Source organism: Sinohyriopsis cumingii, chromosome 17 (genome assembly GCF_028554795.1).
Source record: "Sinohyriopsis cumingii isolate HCF-2022 chromosome 17, ASM2855479v2, whole genome shotgun sequence".
Classification (NCBI taxonomy): domain Eukaryota; kingdom Metazoa; phylum Mollusca; class Bivalvia; order Unionida; family Unionidae; genus Sinohyriopsis; species Sinohyriopsis cumingii.
In genome coordinates, this window is record NC_142977.1 from 8465728 (window position 1) to 8485647 (window position 19920).

The 19920-nt window shown below is 35.4% G+C and overlaps 1 protein-coding gene across 3 annotated transcripts in view; it reads left to right on the forward strand.

Moving 5' to 3' along the window:
- The window catches only part of LOC149777711 (properdin-like), an 84018-nt gene that overhangs the window by 41385 nt on the left and 22713 nt on the right, over positions 1 to 19920 (forward strand). For all 3 annotated transcript variants that reach the window (XM_089938764.1, XM_089938763.1, XM_089938765.1), the window contains 2 exons: positions 5183 to 5365; positions 12698 to 12833. In XM_089938764.1, coding sequence (XP_089794890.1) covers positions 5183 to 5365; positions 12698 to 12833 — 319 coding nt within the window. The remainder of the gene's footprint in view (positions 1 to 5182; positions 5366 to 12697; positions 12834 to 19920) is intronic.

A 19920-nucleotide genomic window follows, 5' to 3' on the forward strand; every position in this document is an offset into this window, starting at 1 on the left:
TAATGTATTCCTAATGTTATACTGTAGCATGTTTTAGAAAATGTCGAAATTTCACATCAGGATTAAAATTGTTAATGCAGACCAGTCTCATTATGTTGGGTACCAAATATACTTTATGAGGCGATTTTTGTGTCTCGAAAATATAAGAATATATGAATGTAGAGAAAATTTCTGGGTATTGTATTACTCTTCCAACAACAACCGTTTTTCTTTTTCTATTGCAAATTTAGTCTGGCATTTAAATGGAAACTCAAAATGCGACATAAGAAAATGCGATATTTAACTCAGTACAAAACTATACATATATTTGTAAACAGTGCTCAATAGATTGCTTACCATATTGTAGGATGCAGGAAGAAGGCATTGTCAAATGAAATTTCCTTGGCATGTCAAAGATTCTAAATATAGCGATCCTATTTAATATATATAAGTGCTAAATAGAAAAAATTCAAAATTTCAATAACGACAGTTTTAGTTGTTTTTCTTCTATAAACATATTGACCCTTTCTAACGCTATAGCTATAAAGATTATATCATATTTCCTGAAGCTGTTTTATAGCTAACGTTACATAACCTAACTGAATATATATTGAGTCGGGTAGTTGTTATAAAATCTAAAAGTGTTATACGGTTTCCAAGCCAAACTAAAACTCATCTGTAAAATATTCGAAAAACTGGTGTCGAGTCCAAACCAAAATAATTGCTTAATTTTTTACAGTATTTTTATGGTTTTACTCAATACACTAGGGAAAATTACAGACCACGAACTAATAATACTCTATGATTTTGAAACTATTAATATATACATCGACGTATTTATTCTAGTGTATGTTCACTTTCAAAATAGTCACTTTAGCCCATCCATACTCGAAAGTAAATCAACATCACATCAAGATCTAGTCATTGCTGATTTGCTATTCAACTCCTAGAATATAGTTATTAGTTCTACAAAATGATTCGAATTAGTTAAAGAAGAATTCAGGTAACATTCTGAACAAAGTTTTAAAGGAAATTATAACGATAGTACCGATTCACATTTCTGGTACATAATTAAGAAAGATATAAAGAGGGAAAATATAGAGACTTGAAAAGAATGAAAAGCTTCAAATTATACCAACGCATGTAAGAGAAAAAATGGCCGTATAAAAATACGAAAGCCACACAAACACAGGCAATCAATTTCGGTTATGTATTGCTGACAACAAAATTGAGTCACGGGTAATAACTGAGATAAATTTTATTTTGATTAGAATACATATGTATCTATTTATCTATCTATACACACACACACACACACACACACACACACACACACATATATATATATATATATATATATATATATATATATATATATATATATATATATATATATATATATGTGTGTGTGTGTGTGTGTGTGTGTGTTTTGTTATATATTGTTACGTATATCTATAATTTGTTCACGCTTTTAGATTGTAGTGATCATGTTAACAGCACAATACACAACTAACACTGGACAACAAATTTTTACAAAAGTCATGTTACTGAAATAAAATTAGTCAATTCTTATCAATTTTTATGTGCTGAACACGAATATGACAGTCAAATTGCAAAATTGGCTCTAGATTTTTTGTAATCTGCAAGAAATTAATGTTTACATAACGAAATGCATTCCAATAGTAAAAGGTCAACTGTAATAGCCTACCTATAAAAAATCAAGTCACTGACTACATCTTAGATTTCTTCGCCTGTCTCTTGTACAGCTGTTCGGGAGCATCTCTGAGGAGTGTCCAGCAGTAGTCAGCCAGCATTGTAGTGGACCATTTTCCCTGGTATCTTTGTTCCATTGTTGCGATATCTTGATGAAAACATTCGCCGTGTTCATCACTAACAATACCACAGTTGCTAGGAAAGAAATCCAAATGGGAATGAAGGAAGTGAATCTTTAGAGACATATTGCAGCCAAGTTTCTTATACTTCATCAACATGTCTTCTACTAGTTCCTTATAGTTTTCTGCCCTAACATTTCCGAGGAAGTTTGTAGAAACTAGGCGAAAAGCATTCCATGCTTGTTTCACGTCACCTTCCAGCAAGTTGTTGAACCGGTCATCTTTGAAAAGCTCTCGAATCTGAGGACCCACAAAAACTCCCTCTTTAATCTTTGCTTCGCTGAGTCGAGGGAATTTTTCATGCAGGTATCGGAATGCTGGCAAAGTCCGGTCAATGGCTTTCACGAAGTTCTTCATCAAACCTAGTTTGATGTGAAGGGGTGGTAGCAAGATTTTCTGAGCCTCAACCAGAGCTGGGTGTTGGATATTCTTCTCTCCAATGGCTACATTCTGCCTGTGAGTCCATTCCTTCCTCATGTAGTGCATTTCCCTTGCTCGGCTATCCCACACGCATAAGAAACACATGTATTTTGTATATCCTTGCTGCAGTCCCATTAAAAGGGCAACTACCTTCAAATCACCACAGAGGTGCCAGCTGTACTTGTTATACTCAATGGAATTCAGTAGCTGCCTTAAGTTATCGTATGTCTCTTTCATGTGGACAGCATACGCTACTGGAATAGATGGAAGAATGTTTCCATTGTGCAAAAGCACAGCCTTGAGACTCAGTTTCGAAGAGTCCACAAATAGTCTCCATTCTTGTGGGTCATGAGTGATTTTTAAAGCATTCATGAGGCCCTCAATATCGGAACAGAATATCAGATTACTTTCCTTTCTGAAGAAAGGCTCCAATTGCTGGTGGCGCTTTCGATATGCAGTAATTGTGACATCTTCTTCTAGAAGATTCCATTGTTGGAGTCTTGATCCTAGCAATTCTGCCTTGTTCTTTGATAAGTCCAAATCACGAATCAGGTCATTTAGTTCTTCCTGTGTTATTCTGTGTGGGGTTGATGATGCACCACAGTGAAAATCTGGATCACTGCATGCTGATGGACCAGGAGAAGAACAGGTCGACTCACCTTTGTCTTCGTCAGATGAATCAAGAAAATATTCTGCTGGAGGTTCTGGAATAGGAAGTCCCTCACCATGTGGAACTGGTCTCAATGCAGACGGAATGTTTGGGTAGACTATTCTCGACTTCTTTCGCTTCGTTATTCCGCCGGAAAGAGGAGGAACCAAGCAGAAGTAACAGTCATTTAGGTGGTTGCTTGGCTCTCTCCACACCATTGGGACTGCAAACGGCACTGATGACCTTTTGCAATTCAACCACTGTGAAAGCTGTGTTGTACATGTAGCACAGCATATATGCGGAGCCCAAGGCTTGTCTTGGTCACCAACCTTGCATCCGAAGTAAAGATGATATGCCTTCTTCACTTGAGAATTGATACTTTTCTTCTGGTTGGCAAATGTCACTTCCCCACAAATATAGCAAAAATTGTCCGCGGTATTAACACACTTTCGAGGCATTACTGTTCTTTATTGTACGTAAATGGATAAAATAATAAGTTTTATGTAACAGTAGCTTGAACTGTCTCGCACAACGTCTAAAATATTTTAAATGCTGAACCTATCTGATTGGGCTTTATATAGTACACTGCTTACGTCAGCTTCAGCAGCCTCCTGGCATTAGTATAATAGGCCTACACATGTATAGTACACTGCTGACGTCAACTTACTTCAGCAGCCGCATGGCATTAGTATTGCATTGCATCAGAAAATGATGCAATCAACTGTGGATGATGTGAGCATGATGGTATTATGCAATGTTACATCATTATTCCGGATGTTGCTGCAGTCCTACTGGAGAAATTTACACAGTGAAACATAGAAAATGAGGTATATGAATATCTTCAAAACGAGAGCCAATACAAATTTTTCACGGTTATATTCGTGTTCGGCACACCAAAATACTACAGATTAGGGCCTTTTCAAGTCAGTAATGATTTCACTGTTGACCAGTGTAATTTGTGTCCATCGTCGTAGATTCGATCTCAGGATAGTGATGCTATAAATGGGTTGCTTATTGCCTTGATAATAAACCTGTGTACAGTTTGGGTTATTGTTCTATTGGGATGTTGACACATGGGAATGAAGTGTGACATAGAATCGTATTAGATTCGTGAAGAGTTTGATAAAGTGAGAGTTGTACAATTTATTCAAAATCATATTTATATTACTTTTCTTATTTAATTTTCAGTCTGCTGAATTATTTAATGTAACGATTAGATTTAATTTGAGAGGATTATTTTACTTAAATTATTTATTGGAATTAATATTTGCTCATTTGACCGGAATAAACACTATTTTGGGATTATTGTGAGCTAATTCAAAGATGTTCAGGACGATGCTATTGTGATAAACCAAGACCATTGGCGCTTCAGCACACTCAAGGTTATTGACCCACATGCACTTTCAAGACAAGGAATTCATTCAGAATACTATTATTTCAGACTTGTGATAGAACATTTGAAGTTATTTTTAAATATTAATTTAATGGTTTTGATAATTTAATTATTTGTTAAGTTACATAAAGCGTGTATGTGTTTTTGTGTGTGTTTATAATCTATTTTAAAAAGCTATAATTTTTATATTATGAAATAATATAGAGTAAGTTGGAGGTATATCTTATCTAATGGTTTATACATACGTACTATAAAAAGAAATTCTTTTGATGTGTACTGTTTCAAAATAACTCTAAAGAAGATGATTTACTAGCTACTGTACAGAAAAGTAAGGATAGCAAGGAATAGCTTCTATCATAAATTTTGCTTTTAATTTAATTTTTAAAAACATTTGATCGAATATGCAAATTTGTAATACAAGGATAACACATTATCCATATCTGAGATATAAAAAATAACATATTATTGTGGATGTTCCATGTTAAAGCTAGGATACCTAGGTATGTTGACATGTTATGCTAATGAGGAAAACACTAATGATATATCAAAGAAAAAGGTATTGTTTGCGAAACATATGCATTTTTTTAAGTTGTATATACGGCTTGTTGTCACGGTGAAGGTGATCAAGCAATATATAAGAATGACGCATGGAACATTGTCGCAGCTTTATAAGCGCACAATAAATGCCCGTCATACAGTTTTGAGTTTTGACAATTGTTTGTATTTCTACATACCCTATAAACTTTGCATTGGTGATTAAGTTTTACGTGTCATTAATACGCTCTTGGGAATGTTTTAGATGCCTTTTCTATAGCAAAAATTAATTTCAAGAACTTTATTTCCTGGCAGTCAATGGTGGATGGTCTACGTGGACGTCATGGAGCACATGCTATAGCGCTATCTTTCCTTGTGAAGTTGGATCTCAGAATATAACTCGAAATTGCTCGAACCCCTATCCTGCTAACGGAGGAACATTTTGCGATGGAAGCTCCACTGTGTACAGAGACTGTGATGCACGTCAACATTGTTATGGTATGGATCACCTTTTTTGTTTTTGAAATTCTCATATCTTCAAATAATTCAGTGTAACCACTACTGGTTGATCCAACCGTACGAGTATACTCATTTATAGTCAAAACCCGAACCAGGTTTTCAGTGAAGGTGTAGCACTGAACATTTTTCAGTACTAAAATGTTCTTAAAAGTTAGGGTTCCTTTCCATTATGGAATTCAGAATCCCAAGTCTCTCTTTATACCAGTGAAATAAAACAATAATTTGGATGCGTGAAGTATTCAATTTCAAAACAAAAGAGTATTCACAAATAAGTAGTTCGTGTATAACATATACTGAAATATAGCAAATACGTTTTAAAGCATTACATCTTTGTCTAGGTGAGTAATATCTTATACAAACGTTTCGGAAAATCAGCTAAAAAGTCAACTGTAAATGTCATCAAGGACTAAAATCATCAAAAACCAGAAATGTCTTATGCAGAGGAAGTTATGTATATGACGTTGGTCAAATGTTGAATTAATCGAAATAAATTTAAATACTGTGTTCTCTTTAAAATGATAAAGGTTCATATAACATACTACGTAGATACGGATTCGAAACATAATTCTTCCAGTTTTCAGTTTGTATTTGCTTTTTACGCAGCATAACAATTAAATAAGCTCCAAAAATGCTGTGTGTACTTTGTCTCTATATGACACACTCTATCCTTCTATATTTGTCCGGAGAGAAAAACAGACAGACAAAGACACAGGTAAAAGTATCGAGAGGACCTTCCACTTGACTTGCTACATTACCCGCTTAAATTGACACAAGTTCCCGATTCTATATTTGCTGTATGATATACACATAGCTTAACTCCTTCATGCATCATGAAGCGTTATACCTATAATAATATAAAATTATGACAAAGAAATCCAAGTAAGGCATTATGTGCAGAACACTGCAAAATATTTACGTTCTTAGGGAGTCACTTTCTTATCTTATTATTGTCAAGTTTCTATGATTTTTGGGTGTGCCATTGCGTGCAAACCTCTAATCCACACAGGAAATGGAGCAGGGAGAAATATATCGGAGTTCTAGAATTCATTACTAACCATTCAAATTCAGTATTGCTGCATATAACCGAGATGGTCTATAAAGAAGAGATAAAGAGTCTAGATTGCACAGTTTAGCAGATATATATTTGTTTTTCATCTTTGAAGATAGTAAGGGAAATAGCAAGTTGGACTACTTTAATATTCACTGGAGTAAATCGTGAACGATTTTTAATGCCATTCATAGACGTTGATAACATTTTGACCGATAAATTTGTTCCGCCATTTTGTCAGTTGCTTGCTCTAGTAATAAGCATAGCCACCTGTCACGCAGGAGTACCATGTTCAAATCCCGCAAGGTGATTAATTTGTGCTTTTTTTCGTTAAATTTTGTATGTGCGTTGTACTTTTTGAGTTATGAAAGTGAATAATGTTGCTACTGATATCTTCTATGCGAATATAAAAAAACTCAGCAGACGTAACAGCTAAAAGCTAATATCATCTTACGGGATACTTGAAATCTTCCACTTGAATTTGTTATACAACAACTATCAAATACGTTTGAGTATAACATACAAATAAACTAGATCCACCGCCCTATTCATAAGTGGTCAAAGATTGACACAGATGAGTGTTGTGGAGAAGCTCTTATAGCGAGAATTTGATTTGAACCTGATATTTGAAATTATAGTATACCTTACTGCTTAAATTAAAACATGTTCGAGTAATCTCATCTTTTTTCACCTTTGCAGTGGTGTTCTTTTATGCTACGAACCTTTTAATTCAAAACCTTCTTGATTACAAATATAAATGTATATGTTTATACAGCATATGAAAACATGTTTGGCTGCATAGTGCCCAGTAACATGGTATATATAAAATGTTGTTTGAAATGTATAAGGAGATAAGTCTCCCCTAATACAAAATAAAATAAATATTCTTTAAAAAGATACATAATACAAATGTAAACCTTTGTTCAGAGCATGAATATAGTTATATATACCCCATTCTCCTTTCCAGACTTATTAATGAATGTCTATAACACAGTGCAATGAATATATCTTCAGTAAATCATGTCCATAATAAGCACATAATATGAAGACACCAGAATGGATTAGGTTTCATTTTCTACAAAACGTCTTGAATTTGAATGAAAGAACAGAACATTGTTGTATAGTTGCGGGGAGAATCAGACCTGTTCGTGTTCTCTTTTTCATCCTATGCATAAACCAAGAATCGGAATGCAATGAACGTTGTATTGTTCCCTTTAGACTGTAAGGCTTCTTGAGTGCATTCTGAACTGATAGGCAAATGTCCAAAACAATCAGAAACAAAATTAATGATTTTTCTAACACCTACAATATGATCCAATAACGGCAGATTGGCTCAGTTAGTGTAGTGATTGCATGAAGAAGTGAAAAGGTGTCACGTCTTGTTCTGCATTTATATTAACTTTAATGTACAACTGTGGCGTTTGATGGTACCCGATCCCGTATGTTTGGTTCCAGAGTAGAAATTGCCTTCCACGGTAGCGGCCTTGGCTTAATACCGTTTAATGCCACAAGTAACAAATATAATGAAAAAACACAAGGGCTGACTTTCCGTCGATTTCAAAATCTAAATCCTCGCTGCTTTTGAGTTATAAAAGATATATTTCTGCAAAACCATACTGATTTTGTGTAATGACCAAGTTTTTAAGTTGTGAAATGCTTTGAAATGTTTTCCTTGTCACAACATACCAAAATGTAATGATGAATTAGAACGTGTGTCATAAACTGATATGTGTCTAGCTTTATACTTGTCAAAAAGTATTTATACTGTTGGCATTATTGAAATTATTAGAATTGCTACTGCACGATTAATCCGGCCATTAGCTTCAATGTATGCCTTGTCAAATTGGTCTGTGCTATTTTATGGCACACATATATAGCCTACATATATAGTACCAAGGAAACATTAGAGTGGAAAAACACGAACCACAGCATAGGCCCTATTCCCACTGCAGATAATGTTGTTTGATGTTTCCTGTAATAATATGCGATCCTTAGTATAATCGACCTTGTGGTGGCTTCAATCAGCATTCTTTTTGTCTTCTGCTAAGACATTAATGTTACTTTCTACGTCATACAAGGAAGTCTTTTTACTTGCAAGCAGTATCTAGGCGAAATGGGAGTAAAGTTTTAATGATTGTGTTAGATGTTGCAAAATGATGCAATAAGAGCGTATTCAGTCAGATAGAGTAACGTACCAAAATACCAAACGGAAATTGTAAAACATGCACACTCATGCACACAAGATACGTATATAAATTGCATTAGTTGGAAAGATTGTATCAGTCGATACATCTTGAAAAACGATACTAAATCGACTTTGCTTTAAAATACTTTTGTCTGTCATGATGAAAGTCGATACACACCACAAAACTTGAGTTCCTTTCATTGTCAACTAACACTGGATAGGGACCCTCATTGCTGTGTATATATGATATGTATGTCCTGCGCATCAACCAAATGAGACCACTTCATTTCTATGAATTATTTTATATGAAGCATTCCCTTCAAAAATAATGGGATTTGTGTACTGTTGAGATTTCACTGAGCATATTTTATTAAGTAAATTGAAATAGCTGGAACAAGACGATTAGCATGATCATTAGAGTCTCCATAATCATATTAATAAATATGTGACGGTATAGCAACTTCTTCGGCTTATCTGTTCGCCAAATACGAATAATACTAAGAAAAGAAAAATGCATGTGATGAATTCAGCATATTATTTGCTTTTATGCATTAAGTATTAATAAATTATCCAATCGATGTATATGCATCATTTTTGCGTGGAAAGGAACTCGGAAAACAAAACGAACAGAATCTTTGAATATACGAATAAATATATTTTTCTGTCAAGTTGTTTGCAATTGTGATGTGGGATGCAACATTGTTTTCCACTCTCGAAACTTTTGTAGGCTGAAGAAATGTCCCGAAGGAAGGATAGTTCTTGGAATTTTCCGTGAAACAAAAGAAAAAGAAACAAAAAGTACGGGATTGGTAGAACACTGTTTGAATTGGCACCAAATATTAATTTTGAAGTTTAAACTATCCACACATCTGCTGACGATTGTCCGTAATGACTTTGGCAGATTCTAGATGAAGATGACATCATACCTGACTTAGGGACTGAATGAACCAGAAGATAGTATATGTGTGTGTGTGTAATTTAATGTTGATTTCGTTGCCATGAGGTAAACCGATCTTTAATTTGCTTCAGCAAAGAGGCTTCCTGCAATACGTATTCGGAGAACTGCCAAAACAAGTATCAGTCCCTGATTTCACATTGGATTAAGTATCTATATCAATATTGTATTTATGGACAAGACAACAATTTGGTATGTAGATATTGATTGGAGTTACCTTACCGTTAAAGGGAAATAACTGATTTCTTCAAAGCTGGTGACGTTCGTACATCTAATATTTTCAAGTGCATCATTGCTGTCATTTAAATTCCGAAGTCCCATATTTGTGTGACAGTGTCTTGATGGATATCCCCAAAACTGAATGGAACGAAGCAGATTACGAGAGACAGCTCTGCAGTCTATGTCAACAGCAATTGGTCCAAAATTTACACATTGCATAGTCGAGGTATCAACCATCATTTATGAAATCTGCATCAACACAGAACGTCTGACAGTTATGGAGTCTGAATTAACATTGAACGTCTGACAGTAGATAGGTTACTATATTGAAGGACCAGATTAATGTATCCTTTATCATCCGTTGCATGGTCTTATAAATACACCCTGTTAATGATAGACGATGACAGTTGCAAGGATCTGATTCCCCCGTTCTACGTTTAGGTACAGGTATTGCCGTTGCATCTCGCCAAGACTGCATTAAATTTTTAGTTTACAAAATTCTAATGAAACACTTTAGTAACGTATTGCAAGCTTTATCAAGTACTTATTACTAATGTTAATAGCGGATATCATCGTCTTCTGTTGAAATATTTATGCGGTGCGATATTTTTAACACTTACTCGACTGTTTTCTGTCAAGAAGTTCCCCACATGGCAAACAGTTAGTTCTGTTATTCTTAATGCAGAATACTAACTTCATCAGAAGTCGCATTTAAACATATGTCGTTCTGTTGCATTATTGTATTAACCATTTATTGGACTGCCGGAAGTACAGAACATCTGCCAGTTTGTCATCGTGCGGTATCATAGGAATCACTATTATCCATACTCTGTAAATTTCCAACTTTGCTATCGGATCCTTAGAGAAGTATGGCTGATGAGTTTATTCCTCTCTATCTATATTAGGGTATGTATTTCCATTGGCATCAGCGTTCTAATGTTCTTTCTAAGGACTAGATCTAACATGATTGAATTTTGAGAGCCTGGATTTGATATGATACAGCAGATCTGTCATGTGGTCAGATAATTTGTCACCTTTTATTGGGAACTTTTTAATTGCTACATTTTATCACATTGATCGCTTGAACTATGCACTTCACTCTTATTTTGCACTGGTGGTAGGACGGGTTTTGATAGTGTGAAAAACGGTGAACATTCGTTTTGGCGTTCTTTACTATGTAAAGTTGATGTGCCTGCAGAAGGCATGTATACCAATATTCTTCAGTATTTCCCTTGTTTTGGGGGCGTTGCCATAGAAGCATCTACATGTTTTTTAGCTTCAAAAAAGCCGAAAGCCTTTCACCCGTTTCAAGCGTTATAACTCTTTTTCAAGTTTCCACTTGGTCAAGTCTCTAAAGCGATAGAGTCAGAAAATTGACCCGTTTCCTTATCTGAGTTGTTGTTTTATCTATTGCTATTTGTACTGATGCCAGGTCTCACATTTTGGTTACTAAAGTGGTCCTGTTTTTGCATTTGTTACCTGTGATGTGCGCCATAAAATAGCACAGACCAATTTGACAAGGCATACATTGAAGCAAGGATGCAGATCTATAAGGTCATATAATGCATTTCCTATGTCAGGGCTACACATGGAGATGCACTAAAGCAAAGAAGAAACTTAACGCAACTATCATTTGCCACCGCCTCATATTGTACATCCTTTTTAAATTATGAAAATCAATACTGTACTGTTTTTCAAATACAAAAGCAACCTTTGAAACTAGACGTAGCGTGCTGCATTAGCGCGGCAAACATCGATATTTCCTTTACTCAGCTACCTGGTTATTTTCATGCAACGACATGGAACGTAATCCGCAGCGGACGGTTTGATTATTATGCCTAATACGAGGATTTCTATGGTCTTTTTTAGATCTGTGAAATGTATATTAAGGACTTATTTTACACTGCACGATATGTTTAGCTATTCAATTGACACATCGCGGATAAATATAAATAAGCCCTTTATTAAATACAAGCTTCTGAAAATACATGTATGGAAATAGTGTGGACAGGTTGATGCAGGACTTAATTAAACAAGAATATGGTTCCAGTGCAGAAAATGAGCCAGGAACGAAATAGGACTTAATGCACAATAATCATCTAATCAGCCCATTCGCATACTGCAGGTTGTATCTACGCCAAACTATGCAGCAATATATAAATTAAAACCATTTTCTACTACGTTTTAAACATTAAAATGTGCCCATATCAGAAGACCAATACTTAACAGCCCTAAGTCAACTCAGTGAGTATTTAAATGTTTAATACTTCTTCGAAGGTTAACTGTTACAATGTCCTATACCATTCCTTTTGATGTGCGCTTAGTGATAATGTTAACTTGATGTAATTAAATCTCCAATTGTATATACTACCATATGTAGAGACAGTTCGATATATGCCTACAAGGTCTGAAAAGCCTTTGCAGTATCATGAGTAATACTGAGTCAGAATAGTCATATACTGTTTAGCTGAAATGACGCAGTTCAGTTCAGATATTATACCAGTACAGTGCGATGGAACATTGATTAATATCACACTGAACGTTATACGTGCCCTATTTTATTCCCAAAACATTAAAAATATCTATTTATTAATATAATAATGGAAAAGTGAAACTTAACATTCAACTTAAGCTCTATTCCCAAACTTGTTACCAGCAGCCTTTTTATATTTTATAAGAAGCGCGGTTTGCTCATTTTGAAAAATTATAAATATTGCTAAATTGATAATAAAATATTTTATTTTCTAATACAAGGTATATTTTACATTGTGTTACAATACAAATCATGCGTGATATTATATATATATATATATATATATATATATATATATATATATATATATATATATATATATATATATATATATATATATATATATATATATATATATTTGTGTGTTGTAGCAACGATTGATGGTACCAGTGCTCGTGTCGTGTCAGGTCGTCTTGAAGTGTTGTATAATGGGGTATGGGGCACAGTCTGTGACAATTCTTTCGACGATCTAGATGCAAAGGTGGCTTGCAAGATGCTAGGCTATCAGTAAGTACCAAATTAATAAAACATTTCTTTAGATGAGTGGTAAAATATATGTCGGAAAAATAGAAAACTGCAACCTAAACTGCGAGGTATGTCTCCTGCTTACAATCATTTCGATGAGTCTAAAACAATCAGTGGTTTTAAGATTCAGACATGAAGGCTATTTTTGTTGCAATGACAGCAAATGTACAGCTCTCAGAACAAACAAAACAAATTTGACATACATGCTATTATCAGGTCTAATTTTGGTATTTTGGGACATACAACAAAACATACTTCGACTGTGATTTAAAGAGCTACGATAGTTGCTTTCCGTTTAACATTACAGTAGCCGCATTTAAGAAAATGAAATCAAAACATGGTGTTAACAGGGTATGATGGAGATTGTCTAACATTCATGTTGTCTTTCCAATCGGAGCCTCATATCGTGGACGTGTGGCTCTGTAAAACGAATGTTTGCACCCGTGAAGACAGGGTTGGAAATGGTGTTGTGTCACCGCTTGACACTATCTTAAGACAAATCGTGGATAGGGCCTCCATTATTACTGGAGAACTTACAGCCATACTAATATCTTTAAAGTGCATTGAATACACTCAATGAAACCAACTTTGCTTTTATCCATTCAAAATTCGACTCCATTTCACGCACAAAAGAAGCAAACTGTCTCGACTGGACTATGCACGTCGAACAAATGAATGACGATAATGCAAAATGTAAGGACTAACAAATTAGTGAAACCATTAAAGAGCTTGAATGAATTGTCAGATACCAATTCTTATTATTCTTCCATAGCGGAATACCTGTATTTCCTGGTTACATACAGCAGCAGAGACTGTGAACATACCTTTTGCAGAAACGTCATTTTTGAAGAACAAAAAAGCTTCCTGCGAACATGAGAAATATAGGCGTAATAACGCCAAACCGAAGCCTCTAACTTACCGAGAGTTTCTCTAATTGGGATAGTTAGTTAGTTATTTTTGTTACTTTATCTTTGTCGTTCGTGTTTTTTTTAAAATTTGTATGTGCGTTCTTAACCCGCCGCACGTTTGATTGAGCACGTTTCATTGAGTTCGCACCTATAATTAAATCATTATTATATCAACATTGACACCGGGTACGGAGTCTTACACAGCTAGATTAGCTAGAGAAAGATTGGAAGCAATTAAAAATATCTTCCTGTTCATAATTTTCTCAAACGAAAACTGTAAGGACGACAAGAAGCACAAGTTGAATATGCGGAAGGTACAGACAAATTATTTAAACCTATTACAAAGGTTATGGAAAAAGAACCACAACCTTCTCGACAAGAAATGTATTTAAAGAAGATGTAAAATCAGAAATTAATGATATACATATATCATCGATTATTGCTGGTTAAAATGAAGATGGAGAAAATTGTTTGAAAAGCGAATTTGTTGAATATCGAGAACCTAAAAAATGGATTGCTGAAGTACATGTAGCCTATAGAAATCGATACTAATACTAGTTATGCCAAGTTTATGCATTAGATACCTCTAGTCAGGATTTTATTACATTTAAGCAAGAGGTAGAAGCAGTACGCATGCGTAGAATTGTTCGTCCTTTTGCTGCTGTAAAAGGAATTTTTTAAAATGAATTTCTTGAAGAACATAAACTTAAACCTCTCCCAGCCACTGAAAGTGGTTACTCAATTTCACCAGGAGGAAGTGGATTAGGTACCTGTCCTGACAGATTTCTTGCCGATATTGACCGACTAGAAGTTCGGAGGAAAACGCGCAGGAAATAATTATCCAGATATTATTAATGAAATATCTGATATTTGTCGAAGAGTATTTACAGGTGATGTTATGGATCGTAACATTTATCACTCTCTTATTAATGAAATTGCTGATGATTATTACAGCGATTGGGAACAATTAATTAATCAGCGTTTAATTTAAAAAATGATTATACACAATGCTCAGCGTGAGACATTATTAGTTGGAGTGGTAAATTCACGATTACCAACTTACAAAGTTACTTACTGAGATGGATTTGGTGATGTTGTTAAGTTTTTTTTTATAAAGAGAATGTCTCCAAAAGTAATACCAATTGCAAACAATTAGAGATGAAAGCTATTGAAACTATTCGCGATAAACTTATTGGTGCTGTTGATAATATTGCCGGTAAAGGATCTTCATTGATTACAGAAAGATTAGCTCGATTAGTACGAAGAAAACCACAGCCAGTAAAATTACCCATCACTGAAGTTATGTCTACAAAAGTCAGTAAAATAATAAAGCAAGCTGCAAATCAATACGAAGATAGCTATAATAAGATGTTTAAACGTATATCGGATCCATTGTTTGATATGGATGCACCAAGTCTCACAGATGAATCTATACGCGATTATCAGTATTATTTTTTATGACGCACGTGTAACTAACGCACGAGGAAGAACACTGGTCAACAGTGAAATCATTACTGACTTGAAAAGGCCCTAATCTGTAGTATTTTGGTGTGCCGAACACGAATATAACCGTGAAAAATTTGTATTGGCTCTCGTTTTGAAGATATTCATATACCTCATTTTCTATGTTTCACTGTGTAAATTTCTCCAGTAGGACTGCAGCAACATCCGGAATAATGATGTAACATTGCATAATACCATCATGCTCACATCATCCACAGTTGATTGCATCATTTTCTGATGCAATGCAATACTAATGCCATGCGGCTGCTGAAGTAAGTTGACGTCAGCAGTGTACTATACATGTGTAGGCCTATTATACTAATGCCAGGCGGCTGCTGAAGCTGACGTAAGCAGTGTACTATATAAAGCCCAATCGGATAGGTTCAGCATTTAAAATATTTTAGACGTTGTGCGAGACAGTTCAAGCTACTGTTACATAAAACTTATTATTTTATCCATTTACGTACAATAAAGAACAGTAATGCCTCGAAAGTGTGTTAATACCGCGGACAATTTTTGCTATATTTGTGGGGAAGTGACATTTGCCAACCAGAAGAAAAGTATCAATTCTCAAGTGAAGAAGGCATATCATCTTTACTTCGGATGCAAGGTTGGTGACCAAGACAAGCCTTGGGCTCCGCATATATGCTGTGCTACATGTACAACACAGCTTTCACAGTGGTTGAATTGCAAAAGGTCATCAATGCCGTTTGCAGTCCCAATGGTGTGGAGAGAGCCAAGCAACCACCTAAATGACTGTTACTTCTGCTTGGTTCCTCCTCTTTCCGGCGGAATAACGAAGCGAAAGAAGTCGAGAATAGTCTACCTAAACATTCTGTCTGCATTGAGACCAGTTCCACATGGTGAGGGACTTCCTATTCCAGAACCTCCAGCAGAATATTCTCTTGATTCATCTGACGAAGACAAAGGTGAGTCGACCTGTTCTTCTCCTGGTCCATCAGCATGCAGTGATCCAGATTTTCACTGTGGTGCATCATCAACCCCACACAGAATAACACAGGAAGAACTAAATGACCTGATTCGTGATTTGGACTTATCAAAGAACAAGGCAGAATTGCTAGGATCAAGACTCCAACAATGGAATCTTCTAGAAGAAGATGTCACAATTACTGCATATCGAAAGCGCCACCAGCAATTGGAGCCTTTCTTCAGAAAGGAAAGTAATCTGATATTCTGTTCCGATATTGAGGGCCTCATGAATGCTTTAAAAATCACTCATGACCCACAAGAATGGAGACTATTTGTGGACTCTTCGAAACTGAGTCTCAAGGCTGTGCTTTTGCACAATGGAAACATTCTTCCATCTATTCCAGTAGCGTATGCTGTCCACATGAAAGAGACATACGATAACTTAAGGCAGCTACTGAATTCCATTGAGTATAACAAGTACAGCTGGCACCTCTGTGGTGATTTGAAGGTAGTTGCCCTTTTAATGGGACTGCAGCAAGGATATACAAAATACATGTGTTTCTTATGCGAGTGGGATAGCCGAGCAAGGGAAATGCACTACATGAGGAAGGAATGGACTCACAGGCAGAATGTAGCCATTGGAGAGAAGAATATCCAACACCCAGCTCTGGTTGAGGCTCAGAAAATCTTGCTACCACCCCTTCACATCAAACTAGGTTTGATGAAGAACTTCGTGAAAGCCATTGACCGGACTTTGCCAGCATTCCGATACCTGCATGAAAAATTCCCTCGACTCAGCGAAGCAAAGATTAAAGAGGGAGTTTTTGTGGGTCCTCAGATTCGAGAGCTTTTCAAAGATGACCGGTTCAACAACTTGCTGGAAGGTGACGCGAAACAAGCATGGAATGCTTTTCGCCTAGTTTCTACAAACTTCCTCGGAAATGTTAGGGCAGAAAACTATAAGGAACTAGTAGAAGACATGTTGATGAAGTATAAGAAACTTGGCTGCAATATGTCTCTAAAGATTCACTTCCTTCATTCCCATTTGGATTTCTTTCCTAGCAACTGTGGTATTGTTAGTGATGAACACGGCGAACGTTTTCATCAAGATATCGCAACAATGGAACAAAGATACCAGGGAAAATGGTCCACTACAATGCTGGCTGACTACTGCTGGACACTCCTCAGAGATGCTCCCGAACAGCTGTACAAGAGACAGGCGAAGAAATCTAAGATGTAGTCAATGACTTGATTTTTTATAGGTAGGCTATTACAGTTGACCTTTTACTATTGGAATGCATTTCGTTATGTAAACATTAATTTCTTGCAGATTACAAAAAAACTAGAGCCAATTTTGCAATTTGACTGTCATATTCGTGTTCAGCACATAAAAATTGATAAGAATTGACTAATTTTATTTCAGTAACATGACTTTTGTAAAAATTTGTTGTCCAGTGGAATCGAACTACAAGTTCATGATACTAGCAGACATTTCTTACCTGCTGAAGTGTTTATTGAAGTTGAAAGAGATCTTGTAACAGATGTCCCTTTTAATACAGCATATGGAGCCGATGTTATAATTGGTTTTGTTTTTGTAAATAATGGATTATGGCGTTGTTTGTCAGCGCTACGTACATGATTGACGGAAAAAACATTGAAACAATTCAAAAAGATGCCGATGTTGCTACTAAGATGTTACATTTAGCATGATATTCAGATGAGTATACTAGATCAGCTGGACCGTCAATGATGTTCGCCAAAGATAACACTAATCATCGTGATTCCGGGCCGTATAATATACAAAGACCAAGAGACTTTGCTAACGCCGGTGATGCTGATTTGTTATACGTAAATCAACGTTAAAAGACGGCCGTAGAAGATTTCATGTGCAATTTCTATTATCACATATTTTTGGATTCTGTAGAAATGTTAGAAAAGGTATCTTTGGTGCGAAACATACAGTTGTCCTTGTGAGAAAGGATAATGATAATGATCCTGTTTGGCGACCAAACGCCGTTGCTGATGGTAAAGTAACATTATTTAAACTTTCACTCTGGATGCCAGTAATGACTCCATCAATTGCTCAAGAACAAGGATTACTTTCTTGTATGGATTCAGGCAGTAAATCATTGTTATCATGATTGACAGTAACTAAATATAGCTTTCAAAGCAATGTTGCTGGGTTATTTACATGGAATATAGCATCAGAACAAGGAGTTTCTGAACCGAGGGATATACTTATCACTTTACAAAATGCTGACCGACAAGATAATCAAGAAAGTAGTCATATGATATGTGACAACCTTACAGTTAGTGAAATTTCTTTACTGATAAATAGCCATCAAGAACCATCTGAAGATATAATTTTAAATTTTGAAAATAACTACATAGCACGTGCATATCATCGATTAATGACATTTATGGGGCGTGATGAAAATATAGAAACCGGTTTACAAATATCACAGTTAGATTTTATAAATCTGTATCCGATCTATGAATTTTCGCTGGAACATTTATATTTATTCAAGCAATATGTTGTTGATATTCACTGTCGAGCTCGTGTAAACTCAGCTGGTGGTGTTAATTAGAGACCAATTCCAGTTATACTCAGCGATTAAATAGTGTTAGCTGAAGGTACTGGTGGATGAATGAGAGTTATCGATGTTTCAGCAGAAAACATGCAATTAAATTACTGACGATATTTATAATGTCATATCATCAAGTTAGTGTCAGTCTGACACCTGGTCAGATTTAAATGATTTAATCAAGTTCAGCGAAAAACCAAGGAATAAAAATATCTCTTAAAAAAGATCAGATCACAGGTGGCCAAAATAAACTATCGTTGTCAGAACGTCAACTCAGACATTTCAATAGCGCCAAACAATCAAAAAGGCATTAAACTAAATCTTACGGCGGGTACAATTAAAGACTAAATTGAAACAGGCGGTATATCTCCACTTCATGCAGCAGTTTTACTAGCTACATCTCCAGTTATTACAAAAACAGCTGAATTTGGTGCCTTAAGTGGTGCTGCCGGAGGTCTTGGTAAATGTGTTGTTATAAAAAATAACTAGAGGGAGAATAAAAAAAGAGGGAAAGGTCTAAGACTTCCGGGAATTCCTTATTCATACGAAAAAGAGTTGAAACTTCCAGGAACACATTGTTAATTCTTTCAATGTGAAATTTTGATTCATTTGATGCTGCTAAAAAATTAAATATAAATTTTTTTTAGAGGTGTTTTTATGTGTGACCAGTTACCAAAACAACAAACTAATATTGAAACAGGTATTATTAATCTTGATAATAGTTCTGGTCCAGGTACTCATTGGGTTGCGTACGTAATTGATCCACGTGGAATTGTTTATTTTGATTCGCATGGGTTGGCTCCACTAAAAGAATTTTTAAATTACGTAAACACAATAAAAACTCCAGTCTGGTATTCAACATTACCAACATAACAATTAACAGATCCACAAATAAGCGGACGTGAAGCAATTGCCGTACTCAACGCTATATCGTCATGGACATGAATACCTCATAAAGTCCTGCACGATTATGCAAGTAGCCGTTAATCGTTTTAAAGAGATCTTAAAGTATAATGGTTGGTATCTACGGAAGATCTTCTATCAAAGACAAGAAAAAAGATGATATTGATTTGTCAAGTTACGGAACAAAATACACTTGCCGATCTTACGAACCTTTGAGTCGACCGAGATGAAGTTGTTATT